Source organism: Amphiura filiformis, chromosome 7, assembly GCF_039555335.1.
Source record: "Amphiura filiformis chromosome 7, Afil_fr2py, whole genome shotgun sequence".
NCBI classification, from domain to species: Eukaryota; Metazoa; Echinodermata; class Ophiuroidea; order Amphilepidida; family Amphiuridae; genus Amphiura; species Amphiura filiformis.
In genome coordinates, this window is record NC_092634.1 from 2,459,814 (window position 1) to 2,477,830 (window position 18,017).

Below are 18,017 nucleotides of genomic sequence, written 5' to 3' on the forward strand. Positions count from 1 at the left end.
ATGCATCAGTAGTTTAAGGGGGTACTACACCCCTGCCCAATTGTGTGCCCATTTTTGCATTTTTCTCAAAAAATTATCATAGCGCATTGGTGACAAGTAAGTTATGTATATTATAGGGGCAAGGACTACAACTACTGCACTGGAAATTTTATTTCAGCACAGACAACAGTTGTGGAGTTACAGTCAAAAATGAGGGAAACCAACATTTGATCAATAAATCAATAACTACTTGCCTTGAGTTGTTGAATTTTCAGTGCGGTAGTTATAGTCTTTGCCCCTATTATATAAATATCTTACTTGTCACTAATGCGCTATAATTTTTGAGAAAAATGCAAAAATAGGCACAAAATTGGCCAAAGGTGTAGTACCCCCTTAACACGATCTTCCTTGATGCAGTCAAAATGCTTTACACGTTAGCAGAAAAGATATTTTTACCGGTAATCAGCTATGTAAATATTGTCAACATTAAAGGCATTGAAATACATGCAAGTGATAAATATTTTGATAGTTGGACATGTAAAGAAGGAACTAACCAGATAAAATCACCTGTTATGGTGTATAAATACTTTATGTTATCTTCTATTACATTACCAAATGGATAATGAGCAATTAAATGCAATAAGTAGTTCAAAAGGTTTGGTGAAGGTTTATTAGATCAGAGAAGATGTAAGAAAAGGAGGAGAACGGAATTATATCCTTGAGATAATCCGTAGGTAATCCTGTCGCACCTATTTATAGTCCTTTATTCTCAAGTAGTTACACATCTACTTGAAAGTTGCCTTTGATGTGATGTGTGTTGCCGACTACGGTTGATTAATTTTCACTCCAGAATTGAAACCATATCCAATGTTTCTATAGAGAATTCCTTGAAAGTATGACACGTGTGTGTTAAGTATCTGATGTTGCTCTGAAGGGATACCACACGTGGATACTATAAGAAAGAAATGTAGTTTTGTAAAGATTCCAAAAAAAATCCGCCCATTTTGGAACATATATTAATTATTTAGGAGAGTGTTTTAGGATTTTGTTAGAAAAGGGATGATTTTTGATCATCTATATTTTATTGTTTTATGTATTTTCCTGTCATTTCCTGCAAACCTAATAAAGATATTTTGATAATTGAAAATAGTCTGTATCATAAATCGTAGAGGTTGAAAGTGTAACCAAGCGTGCAAAATTATTATTTGCCATGGAACTTCGGTCATATTTTATTTGAAATAAACTGGATGTTAGGATCTGCATGCATGGTATGCATAGTATTGATGGTATACAGACACTGACCTTTCCCTAAAACTAGTAAGCAGCAACTTAGATGTACTACTAGTCATAAAGCTATGTCAATTTTACCAGAAGGGAATTACAGTCAGCATACAAAATATAACTAACTCCTAGGCAATAGTACAAATTAGCATAAGATATACTAATAATATTCATTTATCATTTAACATTTGTTTTGGATAACTTCAACTAAACAGTAGCAATTTAGTTGCTAAAGTAAGTACTATTAACCAGGCACATAATCATTGTATAAAGATATCACCTGCACCAAAAGAGCTAAACAATGAGGGCATTGTTCCAAACAGGGAGGGGATAGTGTTGTATTCCTATACCACCCTTAAAAACTTAGTAGGTAAATGATACAGACACACACACGTGATGATGTCTTCATTTACACCCATGATACGTAAGACAATAATCCCTTTGTGAGTTAGCATATTAGCGATCATACCATTGTGAGAGATGTACTTCAGTGCTTCCTACCAATAGTGTTCTATTATGCCTATTGATAAGACCGATGTGTACTTAGCTATTGGTAGGTGATGTCCTTCATAGATCCTATTTTGAGCTTTACTCCCAATTGTGAGCACCACTCTCAATAGATCCTTTTGTGAGCATCACTCCCAATAGATCCTATTGTGAGCGTTATGGTCTTGGACACAGCTGATCCTCTCAATGGACTCTATTGTCAAGGACAACTTTCCTGTACAGCTGATCGCTCAAAGACCCCGGGGGGTCACTCCCATTGTGGCTTGTACACCATAATAAAAACGCGTAAAAAGGGTAGTTTTTCGTGAGTAGGCACGATACGCGCGCGTGTATCGTGTTTAGGGTGTCAAAAACATGAAAAATCGAGAAAAGGGTAGCAAAATTGCAATGTCTAATACGCGGAAATGAAATTTAAGGTATGAAATTGAATAAAATCCCTGTTTAGGGTGTGAAAACAGGCGCATGTTACCTGGGTATCGTTCTAGCTTAGGGTGCTTTTCAAAAGTTGATTATCGCGGATGGTGTACAGGCCACAATGGGAGTGCACCCCCCGGGCAAAGACCCTATATTGGAAGGTATGACCCCTCTCACAATGGCAGTTTCACATTTCCTGGAACCCGTCTCTCTATTGTTTAAGTTGTATTGGAGTATGATTAAAGGGCATATATATTGCAAAAAAGGCTTAACTCCATTCGAAGAGAATAGTTATTACATTACAAGTTGACGCTCGTTGCAATTTTATTCGTATTTCTCCTGAAAAAAGACAAATTATGTTGGTAAGTAAAATGCTGGCTCGTACGGCCCTTTTCAGCGCTCGAAGCGAAATTGATTTCCAATGCAGCAGACAGATGACGTTCATTTATGAACACTTCACTACATGTACTATTATGTAGCTCTCGGAGAGCTCTTTTGATGTTCATTGATGTATATAATGCGCGAACTTCATCATGAGAAATTGGAAAGGGACAACAAAAAGTTATTTCCTAGCTGGGCTATGGAAATTGGTTATTTCCATAGTAAATACAATTGATATGTCGTGCTCAAATTCTGCTCGCACGATGAAATTGATCTCAAGTAATTTTTTATATTATTTAGTCCAAGTATTTCTCATCAAGTTGATATACATAATTATGAATTGTAATATCACAATTTACTAATATATAATAATAAAAAGCGGCCTGATTTCATCTATACGTGTAAAAACCTTTACATTTGTAATACTGGATTCAGAGGTTTTTTTCTGACAACAAAAACAATATTTTTTTTAAATATTTATTTCAAACTCTAATGGTGACCCGCAGGTCAAATTGCTAGAATTGTACATTAAACACAACTAAACAGACACAATGCAATTTGCAGGCAGCAGCTTAATCAGCGCCAATATTGCAACATTGAAACAAACAACTAAACAAACATCCAATCCAACCCAACCCCATCCCCCAGTAGGCAATGAGGATAAAGTGCCTTGCCCAAGGACACAACACGTTGGCACGAGCGGGGCTCGAACTCACAACCTGTGTATTATGAGTTGGGCGCCTTATCCACTCTGCCACACGTGCTCCCAAAGTACAATGTCCTACTTCTGTTCACTAGTTCAGTTCTACAGCTTTTGTTGTATTTTCCTTGAAGACCTTGTAATTAGCTGGCTGATAACGTTATAAGGCTTCATATGCAGCACACGTCACATGTTTATACATTGCAGTGAAAAGTTGTGATTGCCAACTAATTGATCTTCTCAATGGACTCTATTGTCAGGGATAACCTTCCTGAACAGCAGATCGCTCAAAGACCCTATATTGGAAGGTATGACCTCTCACAATGACAGATTCATATTTCCTGGAACCCTCTCTCTATTAGTGTAGGCTATATAAGGAGCTGGGATTCCAATATGGGATTACTGAGAGAGTAAATGAGTAGGACAGCCTTCATTTCAGTATTCTAAACTGTACTCTTAGGAGTAGGACTTGTGATCTGACACCAAGATATGAATGTTGCATGTCTATTACGATATACAATAAACTGGTCAACTGACATAACTTGGAAGAATTCTTTCATTATTACTTGTGGCTCTTCATGATAAATGTTGCGAACCTCTACCCACGGTTTACAACACTACATAGTGCAGTTATACTGCACAGCAAACATGATTCGACTTTTGCAGTACTTAAACCTGGTTAACAGGAAACTTTTCCAGCAAAATCAATCGATGATAAAGTCTAGTCTATTCTTCATATTAAATGGTGGACTGCACTTATGCCCAAATATGGCACTTGCCAATCAATAATCTCCCACTTGAAATACCCTGGCTCGCTTCACTGACCAAAGTTATGGACAGATATGGGAGCTGTTTTTGTTGTTATCTGTCATAGGCCCCTACCCAGTTTTTAGCCTAATGTATACATTATTCTTGATTGACATCAAGTCAATATCAATTGATATCAAAAAATATCCGTCAAGTGCTTTAGCTTTAATGCCCTTCGGAAGAGAGTGATAGTCACTAAACTAAGTTGCAGTCGATTTATACAAGGGATTTTGCAGGCCATGCCGTGCCCTACTTGCTAAAACACCAACGTGTGAATATTTCCAAATATCTAAATTAGCTAAAAATTTAGGACATGTTACGCAACTATGTTTCCTAGAATTTCTGAGAGTACAATAAATATTGGCCGGTTATTTTTCACAGTGATGTTAACTAGGAAATGCCCTATACCTCTAACATACACTGTCTGTAGAGGTCACACCTCAATTGTGAGAGCACTGTGTATTGTGTACAGGAAAATTAACAGTAACTGCAGTATGATATATAATGACAATTTTAAGTTGATTTCGTTAATATTGCTTGTGGGTCAAGTTAGCGCAGTATGAGGAACCAAAAATAATGTCTTAAAGGAGTATTTCGTGATCCTAGCATCCTCTATTTATGTCATTTTTCATTAGATATCCACGAAAAAAACCTATTCCCAAAATGTCAGTTGATTCCGATTTTGCGTTCGTGAGTTATGCATGATTATGTGAATATGTGTATTACACTGCTCCATAAACAATGCGTTGTAATTTCGTTCTGGTGCACCAGAACGAAATTCATTTTGTACATAAACATTATGTAGCCAGAGGTTTCCAGTGATATAAAAATCTCAACTTTTTTTGAGAAAAGTGGGGGGGATGAGGCTGTGGATCACGAAATGCTCTTTTAAGTAGAAATTCTTATTTTATACTACATCTTTTGTTTAAAAATTAAGAATTAGCGTCGATTATATAGCACGTTTTGCCACTACACCTTTAGACCGTTTATAATTTAAAAGGTATTACTGTTGACCAGTGCTTGAATGGTGAAGAAATGGATCATAAAAAAAGTTAATTCTATAGACTGAAATTTGATCAAAATCAAGATAATTTTTCCTCTGCTCTTGTTCTTTGTTTGTTTTATTATTCTTTCTCCATGGTATGCGGACACCCATAAACAGATGAGTAAACGCCTGCTAATTGCTCAAAACAAAGTTATTCCGTTTGTTAAAGTTGCAAATCTTTTAAAAACTAGATTGTCTCAGCAGCAGGGGACATTAGGCTGTCATGTGCATCTAGGTGTAGAGGCTTATCCTCTTACTTCCACTTGAGCATTCTCAAGTACACTTAAAGTTTTTTGGTCTCCTGGTCAATTCAGTTTTAATTTAGGAGTTGTTGTTATGTTGTTATAGCAACAAGCTCAGTTTTTCTGTCCAGTCAGCTGTCACTTTAGTGGTGTGCAGCCATTCAGGTCTCCGTCTTATTTTTCATTCCTTTGTTATGTCCATAGTTCTCCTAGTGATGCACTTGCAATTGTTCCTTCGATCTTGATGGACCAAAAAATCCCACCCACCCTCCCAAAAGCTGGAAGGGTGAATCAGTTAACTAAATATGGTTAAAGATACTCCAATAAAATGGTATGTCCAATTATGTTGCTTTATGCTTAAAAATAGAGGCTTTGTATGGAATTTCTTCAAATCTTGAAGAATATCATTAGTAGATTGTCTCCACTTTCTACTGCGTTTTATAGAAGGGGAATGAATGCTTTGTAAGGAGTTTCTTCAAAACCTGAAGAATCTCGTCAGTAGATTGTCTCCACTTTCTACTGCGTTTTTTTATAGAGGGTGGTGGAGTTTCTTCAAAACCTGAAGAATCTCGTCAGTAGATTGCTCCACTTTCTACTGCGTTTTATGGTATTGATTGGTTTTATCGGGCTATTATGCAAATATATACTGCCATGAGAGGTTCTGGTTAAAACTATGGGCCCGAGGTGAGATCAATAGTACTATTTTCCTGAGGGGCGCAGCCCCGAAGGAAAATAGTATTAATTGATCTCAATGAGGGACCATAGTTTTAACCAGAACTTCGAATAAAGGCAGTATATATTTGTTTTATATACTTCATTAATATGTTCTTTGTTTATTGATTGGTTAAAAGAAAATTATTTGACGTTTTGACTCTCCAGTTTCTATCCTGAGTGAACAGCACGACCAATTTAAGCACAACCTAGCCTATATTTTGCCCTTCAATAAATCGAATAGGCTAAAATCGGGCTAACCAATTACAGCAGCGCGAAATCACGCTATGGCAGTTTCGCGTGCGTGAACTGTTCCGTCGCATCGAATGCGCGCACGCGGAAGGCATGGTCAAAAGTACTATTTACGGCTTGGAGGTACTATTTACGGCTCATCCGGGACATTGAAAATACTATTTACGGCTTAGAGGTACTATTTACGGATAGGAGTACTGATGGTAGAACTATTTTTGGTCATGTGATCCACTTTTAACCAATCAATGAACAAGAATATATTAATGAAGTATATAATGAATGCTTTGTATGGAGTTTCTTCAAATCCTGAAGAATCTCGTCAGTAGATTGTCTCCACTTTCTACTGCGTTTTATGGTATTGGTTGGTTTTATTGGGCTATTGATTGCTTTGAATGGAGTTTCTTCAAAACCTGAAGAATCTCGTCAGTAGATTGTCTCCACTTTCTACTGCGTTTATGGTATTGAATGGTTTTATTGGGTTATTGAAAGCTTTGTTTGGAGTTTCTTCAAAACCTGAAGAATCTTGTCAGTAGATTGTCTCCACTTTCTACTGCGTTTTATGGTATTGGTTGGTTTTATTGGGCTATTGATTGCTTTGTATGGAGTTTCTTCAAAACCTGAAGAATCTCGTCAGTAGATTGTCTCCACTTTCTACTGCGTTTTATGGTATTGAATTGGTTTATTGGGTTATTGAAAGCTTTGTATGGAGTTTCTTCAAAACCTGAAGAATCTCGTAAGTAGATTGTCTCCACTTTCTACTGCGTTTTTATAGAGGGTGGTGGAGTTTCTTCAAAACCTGAAGAATCTCGTCAGTAGATTGTCTCCACTTTCTACTGCGTTTTTTTTATTGAGGGTGGTGGAGTTTCTTCAAAACCTGAAGAATCTCGTCAGTAGATTGTCTCCACTTTCTACTGCGTTTTATAGTGGGCTATTGGTTGCCTTCATGCTTTCCTCGCTTTCTACTGCGTTTTTATACCAGGGTTATAAATGCTTTGTTGCTTCATTTGGAGTATCTTTATTTACTTGGTTGTAAATACCGGTGGATTTAATAATATATTATATATCAGTAAATGGTTTAAGCATTGATGCCGGATCTTGCTGAATATAACCTGTTCGTTTGCTAGTGTTGGCATTGTTTATTCTTTTGGAGATTTCTAATTATTTAATTGCGGTTAAAAAAGCTTAAAAATGCTGTTTTCCAATCCAATCCTCTGTTTGATCCAAAGATGTATCTGTTTAAGATATGCTTAAGATTTGCTTAAGATGAAATTTGGTTATATGTGATTCAGAAGTCAACTTTTGTTTGTCCAGCCTGTATGGTTGGCTTGTAGACATTTTTCCAATAATTTGTGTATTTATTGATTTATATGAAGATAATAAATAATTCCAAATGCTTGCTGCAATTAATTATCTCAATGTATATAATTTGTTTAATTGATATGAAATCTGTTATTATCTCAATATAGTCTTAATTTCTATGAGATTGTGAAATTAGTATAAATAAGCTTATGTGTATTAAATGGTCCTCATGATCGTGGGGGCAATGCGGAGTCTATTCTTTGCGTTGTTGTGCTTTCCTGCTGTCTCGAGACAATCAGATTCATTTTGAATAGGCCCAAGGATTCCATGTACCATATTAGAGAAGATGATTTTAAGGATCTTAATTTCTTGAAAATTCAAAATAGGGCAAAACAACTCAGGTTGAACCATGTTTTTGATATTTTAATGAGGTTGGCCCAGACTATCTTGGATCAAATTGGACCAGAAAGTGTGCACCAATATAGTACCGGTACCAGAAACAGTGTGTGCAAAATGTTCATGTTCCCAAAGCCACTACCATCACTTCTGGTTCCTTTTTTTTTTTTTTATAATGCCATTCAGGATTGGGCCAACTTAACAAGAGTAATCTATAATCAATTTCTGATAACCAAGTTTCAAAAAAATCTGTGAAAACACATCTTTTAACCAAATTAGCGTCAAATGATTTTGATCAACTTAATTTTTAATTACCTTGTTATATCAAATCAAAACAAATCAAATCATTTATTGTGTTTTCATATAAAAAGAATTTGGTCCTAATCAAAAACTCTCATTTCCTTTTTAAAGGAGTGTTTCGTGATCCTAGCATCCTCTTTTTATGACATTTTCAGTACATATCCACGAAAAAAGCCTATTCCCAAAATTTCAGTTGATTCCGATTTTGCGTTTGCGAGTTATGCATGATTATGTGTATTACACTGCTCCATAGACAATGCGTTGTAATTTCGTTCTGGTGCACCAGAACGAAATTCAAATTTCACGATATCTTTGCAAAACGAATTAATCTGCAAGAAATATTTTGTACATAAACATTATGTAGCCAGAGGTTTCCAGTGATATAAAAATCTCAACTTTTTTTGAGAAAAGTGGGGGATGAGGCTGTGGATCACGAAATGCCCTTTAAGTCTATGATTTTTTTCAAAACATTTATAGCCAAAATAAATAAATAAATAAATAAATAAATAAATAAATAAATAAATAAATAAATAAATAAATAAATAAATAAATAAATAAATAAATAAATAAATAAATAAATAAATAAATAAATAAATAAATAAATAAATAAATAAATAAATAAATAAATAAATAAATAAATGCAAAATAACTACCCCCCAAATAAAATAAAATAAACCACACACAAAAACATGATACTGAAATCTGCTTACACCAGTTATTTGTCTTTTTAAAGAGAATTTTTTTATCTGTAAATCCGGAAGTAGACAGCTGCTGCTCGACGGAGGTCAACCCCGGTAAATACGAACACACTTGATTTAGCGAAATTTGGGAGATGGAAAGCTGTGTTTATTTATGATTTTATAAATTTTGTAAGTGCTGGTGGAGTAAGCTGTATCATCTGTTTAATGCATCTGGATCTTCTGGTCACCTACCATGATTAATGCGAATTGACATGGCTTTGATTCGATCATGTTTGACAGCTGAAATCATGAGTCGATGAGAGGATAGGTAAGCTTAAAAAATTCTAGATACATCATACAGCAACTGAGAATCCTGTGGCCACCGCTGTCCATGAATCATGATCCAAGTCCGGCGCAACTTATATTAAGAATTTCCTTGTAGTGCTTTTGCATTATACAACGTTTTAAGAATGTTTTCATGGCCTTCTTATAAATCCAGAATCTGACATTTTGTTTAAAAAAAAACAAAAGGAAATAGCTAGCCTAAGGATAGCCCCCCAACTCAACACAAGTTGGTAACCGGCATGAGAGTTTATAATACCAAATAGCGCAGAAAAGGGGTTATTTTTTTACCAGTAGAGTAGTGAGGACTGCGAAAATGGCAAGATAGGGGAGGGTGATTAATTTGCACTGTCCGCGAAATTTGGATAATAATAAATGAGCACTTGTGACTTGGGAAAATCTACCATTAGTCGATATTTATTGATTATGAAAAAGGGGTATTTGAAATTTTAGTCATTGAAAACCACAAAAAGGGGTTATTTTTTGGCCAAAATTTGTCCTCAATTTTGCATGAAAAATTTGATGAAAAATCATGCAAAGGGGGTCTTTGAAAGATTTGATAACTCTCATGGCTACTAAACTTTTGTGTTAAGAGTTCCAGGCTTCCCGTTAGTGTGCGTCATTGCGTCCAGACGCGTATTTTACAAATTTGGACGCAAGTTCACATGGCTAATCAAGTATTTTGCGTCCATATCACATGCATGTGGACGCAGACAAAACTTCGAAATTTAATCATTAATTGATGATAAAAATAAGACATTTTTATTCTTTTATATTTTTAAGATAATAAAAGCCCCAAAATTTTGACCCACCTGCTTAAGAATTGTAGTAAATTCTGCAATATTTGTAAATGCAACGTCAGGAAATTGTGCACTTTTTGCAAGCTTTCCGTACGACCGCTGTTTGATGGGAAAGTCCCCATTGATGCATGATGCTTTGTTTACAAAGCTTGCTGGATTGATGATGTGCGGCTACCGTGCAGTTGCTGTTTATTTAATTATTTATCACAAGCTGACAATATTCAGTTTTTAATGTTTTAAGTTTATTTTCTCATAAATAATCTACGTTTCCTTTATTAGTATTATTGTTACGATGAATAAAAGCAATATTAAAGACAAAATCCAAATGATAACCTTTTTTTATATTATTTGTGGCAGCGCGGGTTTTAGCTTTTATAGCATCAACAACCCGTTTTAAAATTAAAGAAACCCGGAAGTAAAAGTACGAAAATTTGCGCATGTTTTTGCAGCTGTTTCTGACCACGTTTCCGACCAAAACTGACACAGAAATTAGAAAAATTATCATAGCGACTGGAGATGGAATATCACAGCGAAAATGCACTTTTATTTTATTTTAACAATCAACATTTGATGAAGTGTAGACCCGGGGTACGGGTACGTGTGTTAGCAACAAGGGGCTGCCGTTCTGATCATGAAATTCCGCGGCGTTTCCCGGTATGATTGATCGTGAATTTCAGATGGACGCACAAAATTATGTCTGGACGCAAGTTTTTTCAACCTTGTCAGCAAACTTGCGTCACACATGACGCACATTTTAAAATCCTTAACGGGAACCCTGAAGAGTTTGTAAGTCTAGAAATAGGCATCGAATTCAAAAATCTAAATATCAGCATGTAGCCCATTATTTTTCATCATGCCAATTTTACTGGAATCGGTTGACTGATTGCGAAGAAATGAGCGATTACATAACGCAGGCGTCAATTCACTTCATTCCAAGTTTGAAAGAAAGATAATTCAATACAATGCGCACAAGAGGTTAAATGTCAATGGCGTCATATTTTGTTCTTTTAGCTTGCAAAACATTTAATTAGGTTTTGTTCAAATTTGAAACCTGCATGATATTGAAAATGAAAGTTTGCATGTAAGATGAATGCATAAATGTTGCATTTAAAGAATTCCAGCTGGCTTAAAAAAATTCTCACACACATTTTAAATGTTTTTGGAATATTTCCAAGAAATTGTAACATAAAGTTTAAATCTTTTAAAACTTCAACATCAGCTTCAATAAAGCACAAAAGAAATCCCCAGTTGAAGTGATATTGATTTGGTAGACTCATTTGCTTTGTATTTGTTCCATGTATCATGACCTTTCGTGAAATCGCCCTATAACAATACCCCCCTTAAAAAATTACTTTAAGCACCAGGACATTTTTCCATGCACATATAAAAAAGAGAATGGGTAACGAGAAGTCTAGACATAAATTTGCTCACCGATTCGAAGCTATTCAGTAGCTATAGAGTCCTCTGCATTCGAAATCTAGCAGGCTAAGAAATCGCTGGTCTAGCCACAAGGCTAGAGTTAATGCCATTGAAATCTAGTAGAAGTCAATGAAGCATGACACCATGTAAAGTAATGGAAGTTCCGAAGTAAGCACAGGTGATCACAACAGGCGATCGCATAAAAAATGTTAAAATTCATTTTAGAGCATGTTCAAATTACTTGCCTTTAGTGCACAAGGTCCCGGGTTCAATTCCCGGCGGTGGCGATTTGCTGGGATATTGACTCAGGGGGGGGGGGGAAGGTCTGAAATTATTTGGCAACCTCTGTAGACCATTATTCATTGATCTAAATATATTGAATGTATATGAATCCTATAAATTGGAACTTGGTGTACTTATGTACAAACATATTAATGATGACTTGCCAAACATATTTAAGGAATACTTTTGTAAAAGACATGAAATTCATAGCCACAAAACTAGGAAAAACGATGATTATGATATTCAGAAAAGAAAAACAAACTTTGCGAGTAAAGGTGTCAGGACATCAGGGCCTTCCCTTTGGAATGACCTTCCTCTCAAATTAAAAAATGCTATGAATGTTAAAACTTTCAGAAATCAATTTAAGAAATATTTATTGAATCAAACTTGGTTGTAATTTCATGTACATGCTTCTTTAGAGCGATTAATGTCTTAATTTTTCTACAAAATTTGTATGCTAATTCTATTATACATTAATGCTTATGTCATTTCAATGATGTTATATTCATTGTGGTGACATAAACATTATTTAAATCATGTTTGTTTATATTATGTCTTAGGGAATGATCACTTCTGGCCTTCATGGCCTTTTGATCATCTCCTCCATGTCATTTTACTTGTCTTTTTTTGTCTTTTCGTGTTTTTTATATATTCTTGCTTGTTGTTTAATGTTGTTGTTAATGTAGATGATCTGGAAAATAAAGACTTATTATTATTATTATAGTAGGCTTAGGCTATGCTACATCCATGCAACACTAAGTATATTCCACCCACACAAATCAAATTTGTGGTAAGGGATAATGAGGTCCACTAAGCATCTACATGTACTTGGATAGCACATACATGTATTACATGTGCATTGTGCAAGTTTGTTATAATTATGTTTTGTTGTGTTTAGGCTAGGGTGTCCTTGTTCATGTTGTTTAGCTTAGCTTATTACTAATTATTGTCCCTTTAATTGTTGCTTTATTTAAACATTTTGTAGGTGAAGCTGTGAAGTGAGTTGATGTAGAGAAATCCATGATGCAACAAAGCAATTAAACATTTAAAAATGCCAAAAAGACAATCCAATTTATATCCAAGATCATCCTCACAACAACCAGATTCCAGTCAACCAGGGAGGATCCAGTTAGTTTCCTCTGCATCAAATAGTTTTCCAAACAAACTGACAGCTTCAGCTAGGAAGCACCAAACCAAGAAACGACAATGTAATATTTCATTTCACCGTGATACTGATTTAATTGGACAATCCACCTGTTCAAAGGAAGAATTCAAAATAAACAATCAGATTACACGTCAATCAAATGTGACTTGTAGGTCAACAGTGTCCAAATCCGGCTCTACCAAGGAAGACGTCAATCGGTTATCTCAGAAAAAAATATTTGACACAAGCTTGGTGTCAGCATCACTTGAATTCTCTGCTAGCTCCGTAGGTATACAAGATCGTCATGGAGATGGGAGAGGTGGAGGCAAGCGACATATTCTTCAAGCAGTAGAGAATGTGGAGGAAAATGGTGAGGATGAAGACTTTCACAATTTGCACCAAGATGGGTCTAGCGCAAAGATATTGAGGAAGCTAAAATCACAGCATTGGTCCTTGGGTGGGCATTACAGTACTGAGAAGAAGGTACCGGTAAGTTGTTTGTTCTTGTTTTTCAAGAATGATAGTGTCAGAGGTAACACAAGTAGTTTATCAATGACCTTATCAGGGTTAGCACAGGTAGCTTATGATGACCTAATCAGGGGTAACACAAGTAGTTTATCAATGATCTAATCAGGGGTAGCTCATGTAGCTTATTGATGACCTGATCAGGGGTAACACAAGTAGTTTATCAATGATCTAATCAGGGGCAGCTCAGGTAGCTTATTGATGACCTGATCAGGGGTAACACAAGTAGTTTATCAATGACCTTATCAGGGGCAGCACAGGTAGCTTATTGATGACCTAATCAGGGGTAACACAAGTAGTTTATCAATGATCTTATCAGGGGTACCTCAGGTAGCTTATTAATGACCTGATCAGAGGTAACACAAGTAGTTTATCAATGATCTAATCAGAGGTAACTCATGTAGTTAATTAATGATCTAATCAGAGGTAGCTCAGGTAGTTTATCAATGATCTAATCAGAGGTAACTCAGGTAGCTTATCAATGACCTAATCAGGTAGTTAACACAAGTAGCTCAGGTAGTTTATCAATGATCTAATCAGGGGTAGCTCATGTAGCTTATTAATGACCTAATCAGGGGTACCGTAACACAAGTAGTTTATCAATGATCTAATCAGAGGTAACTCAGGTAGTTTAAAAAATGATCTAATCAGAGGTAGCTCATGTAGCTTATCAATGACCTAATCAGGTAACACAAGTAGTTTATCAATGATCTAATCAGAGTTAGCTCAAGCAGTTTATTAAAATGATCTAATCAGTGGTAATTCATGTAGCTTATTAGTGATCTAATCAGAGGTAACACAAGTAGTTTATTAATGATCTAATCATAGGTAACTCAGGCTTATTAATGATCTAATCAGAGGTAACACAAGTAGTTTATCATCTAATCAGTGGTAGCTCAGGTAGTTTATTAAAATGATCTAATCAGTGGTAGGCCCTACATGTAACTCATGTAGCTTATTAATGACCTAATCAGAGGTAACACAAGTAGTTTATCAATGATCGAATCGGAGGTAACTCAAGAAGTTATCAATAATCTAATCAAAGGTACATGTAGCTCAGGTAGTTTATCATTAATTTAGTCAGAGGTAACTCAGGTAGTTTATCAATAATCTAATCAGGTAACTCAGGTAGCATCTAATAAGAGGTTGCTCATGTAGTTTATCAATAATCGAATGAGGAATAACTCAAGTAGTCTATCGGTGATCTAATCAGAGGTAACTCAAGTAGTTTATCAATGATCGAATCAGGGGTAGCTCTAAGGTAGTTTATTAGTGATCTAATCAGAGGTAACCCAGGTAGTTTATCAATGACCTAATCAGAGGCAACTCAGGTAGTTTATCAGTGATCTAATACAGGGTGTCAAAAACAAAACAAAAACAGAATCCTTATTGTACCCTCTTTTTCTCCTATTTCTGAAAAGTTGATCAAATATATTTTGGTATGTAAAAACACCCTTTATTCGTTAGCTTTAACAAAATTAACAGGATTGGAACTAGATCCTGTCTGGGACACCCTGGCAGATCAAACCCAGGAACAGAAATGTTCCAACTTCGGTGACATCACCTAGTGTGACGACATCTGATCAGGTTGGTCTCTAGCTGTTTCCATGAAAACATCAGAGCTAAAAACATTGGCTGACATCAAGGAAGTTCCTAGAAAGTGCTTCCGTTAAGCAAAATAAACAAGTGAGTGTTGAAGTCTAATTTTAAATTATTCATATTTCAATTACATTTCAAAGAAAAACGCCTAGAAAACGTATTAAAGACGCATGGTAAAGCTCTGACGTCACTGTTCTCAGATTGTTGTGTGAAGTTTGATCATGATTTGAAATCCTGACTCTCAACTCAAAATTCTTGACTCGAAAATCAAAAATCCTGACTTTCAACTCAATAATCTTGACTCGAAGTTCAAAAATCCTGACTTGAATCTCAAAAATCTTGACTCGAAACTCAAAAATCTTGACTCAAAACTGCTGTGGTATCTCCAGGGTACCACTACGCTGAATGAAGATGCTGTGATGGTTTAGCAAGCTACGTCACTGCTAATGAAGACTCTTAAAAAGGTAACTTTTTTAAAGCAAATGTCAAAAATGACAGAGTCCAATATCAGTATCCACACTGTCCATCCAGGATTGGATATTTACCAAACAAAAAGAAAATAATTTGAAAATCAAAGATAATAAATAATACAAGCAATACCAAGAAAGACAAACCAGATCCAACCCCCAAACAAACAAACAGACAAACAAAATAGACTAGACTTTTTCAGCCTAGACCTTTTCAGGTCCATTTACAAGTCAGAAGTGTTTACTTTTCCTGATCAGTGGAAACCACCCCCTGGAGCTTGCACAATGCCAAGGTCACTAACACGCCAAGGTTGGCCAACTACTAGTATTTCTACTCTCAGAACTTTTTATATGTTTTTATATAGTTAATCAAACTCTTCCCAGAATCCTTTGCAACATGATACGGCACTTCATTTCATCAAATGACACCTCCATTTATACTTTGTACAGGTTCCCTTTGTTTTCTAAGAATATAATGGCTAAACATGGGTTGAGGGTCAAGAAATAAACATGTTTTGCAAGATCTTGATGTGTTCTGTTCATTGAGGTACTTTTCACCACTATTGAGTACTGATCCATGTTGCATCTGATAGCAAATTAGTACAGAAAATTTAAGTTGAAATGCATTGTGGGAAGTATAAGATATCTTTTCTGACAAAACTCATTGTATTAAAGCATAGTGGTTTGTGAAGAGTTTGACTTTGTGACTTATATTTAAAGTGGCTTGGGGTTTTATTTGTTTATACTCAAAGTTGTATGTTTATTTATGACAGTGTTCAAGCTTTGACTTACGTTTGGCGGACAAAAGTGTGAAAAAATTATTTAGGGGTGAAAACAATACAAATTCTTGATTGTTTATATGTTTCCAAGGGTAAAATATCATGTAGTTTCAGATTTTGGCACTTAAAACTCCCTATCTTTTATAGATTTCAAGAAAAATTCAATTTTATGTCCGATTTTTGCCGAAAATAGCCATTTTGGGGTGACAAAAAAATTGACTTGCAAATTTCCTGTGAGTGTATGAACATGAACACTATTAAATAAAGCCTAATTTTCTATACTAATTGTGTAACAAGGGTACAATTGTGATATTAAAAGCATTGAATGGGATCAACATATTTCTTTATTTTCATAGCAGCAGTAGAAACTTGAGCATTCGGGTGACAATTGATTTGGAAAAAAGTACAATATTCGCCTCATTTTCTATTTGAAAAGGCCATATCTCCACAATGGTATTAGCTATAGGGATGCTTTAAGTGTCTTTTTGCTCAGTATTTCAATAGCTAAATGGTAATATAATAAATAAGTAAGCTTCATTTACAGAAAAGAAAATAACTTGCAATATGCTACCCCCACCCCTAAGAATTTTGAGGCGTGAAAAATTAATGGATTCTCTAAAAAAATAAGTCCTTCAAAACTGGGAGGTTTAAGGCTAAACAAACACAAACTTGCTCTTGCCAATACCTACCTCTAGAGCAAGTTTATGTTTATTTAGCCCTAAGTATCCCCATTTTGAAGGACTTATTTTTTTTAGAGCAAATTTTCACTCACATTTGAGGATTTCGGGCAGAAATATGCCTGTACAGTGCTATGGGGAAAATTTTCAAGTTGATAATTATGCATTTTTTAGGTCAGATTCAGTTTCTACACAAAATTTCACCCTAGAAAATGTTCCTTTAAGTAAGATATCTTTCACTTTATGTTGTCACCATTCTGGCCACCAAACGTAAGTCAAAGCTTGAATGCTGTCTTATGTTGTATGTTTGCTATGAATACATCTTACCTCAACATGAAATGAAGACTTACTATGTGGTAACAGAATCATGTGTAGGGTGTAAGTAGTGTTACAGAACTTGAAATGTTGCATGTTGAAATAACAAAATTTCTGTGCTTTAACTCGAAACAGGTAGCCGGTAAGTGCATGGAGTTTTGTATAAACTTTACATGTATGAATTTGTATAAAATCATGGACAGTCCATGATAAAATGTTCCTTCTTGTAGAATATTTAAATATGCCAAACATGTACTTCTTCCAACTGCAGGGGATATCTTAGGGTAAGGTAGAAGTTTCCTGGGTGTAAAAACTTGATTGAACTGTGTGATCAATAGGCAAAAAGTCACCGGTTATATCATACATGTGTAGGTGCCAAAACCTTGTGTTTAAAAGAACTGTGTGCTTTTGTCCTCAGTTGCCAATAGTTGTCCCCAGTTAACACACATGAGTGAGTAGGGGTGCACTGACATGAAAAGGATGTATGGGTATATGCCCTGATATGCTCTCTGGCAGTTCTGAAGACTATATAGGGATCATGCTCCAGTTATTTAGCCCCACTTTGATTAAGACTTCCAAAATTGTACACTTAATCCAAGATTTGGGAAAATGTGGAACTTTCATAGCTCCAAATTTCCCAGTTTCGGTTCATTAGACCCAGCTCAGTAGCCAGT

The 18,017-nt window shown here is 35.5% G+C and overlaps 2 protein-coding genes across 2 annotated transcripts in view; both read left to right on the top strand.

The window, feature by feature from the left end:
- Nucleotides 1-12,826, top strand: part of LOC140156556 (uncharacterized) — a 31,873-nt gene extending 19,047 nt beyond the window's left edge. The window contains exon 2 of the mRNA XM_072179496.1: nucleotides 12,823-12,826. Within this exon, the coding sequence (XP_072035597.1) occupies nucleotides 12,823-12,826 (4 nt within the window). The remainder of the gene's footprint in view (nucleotides 1-12,822) is intronic.
- A 62-nt stretch (nucleotides 12,827-12,888) lies between these two features.
- Nucleotides 12,889-18,017, top strand: part of LOC140156557 (uncharacterized) — a 28,880-nt gene continuing 23,751 nt past the window's right edge. The window contains exon 1 of the mRNA XM_072179497.1: nucleotides 12,889-13,470. Within this exon, the coding sequence (XP_072035598.1) occupies nucleotides 12,889-13,470 (582 nt within the window). The remainder of the gene's footprint in view (nucleotides 13,471-18,017) is intronic.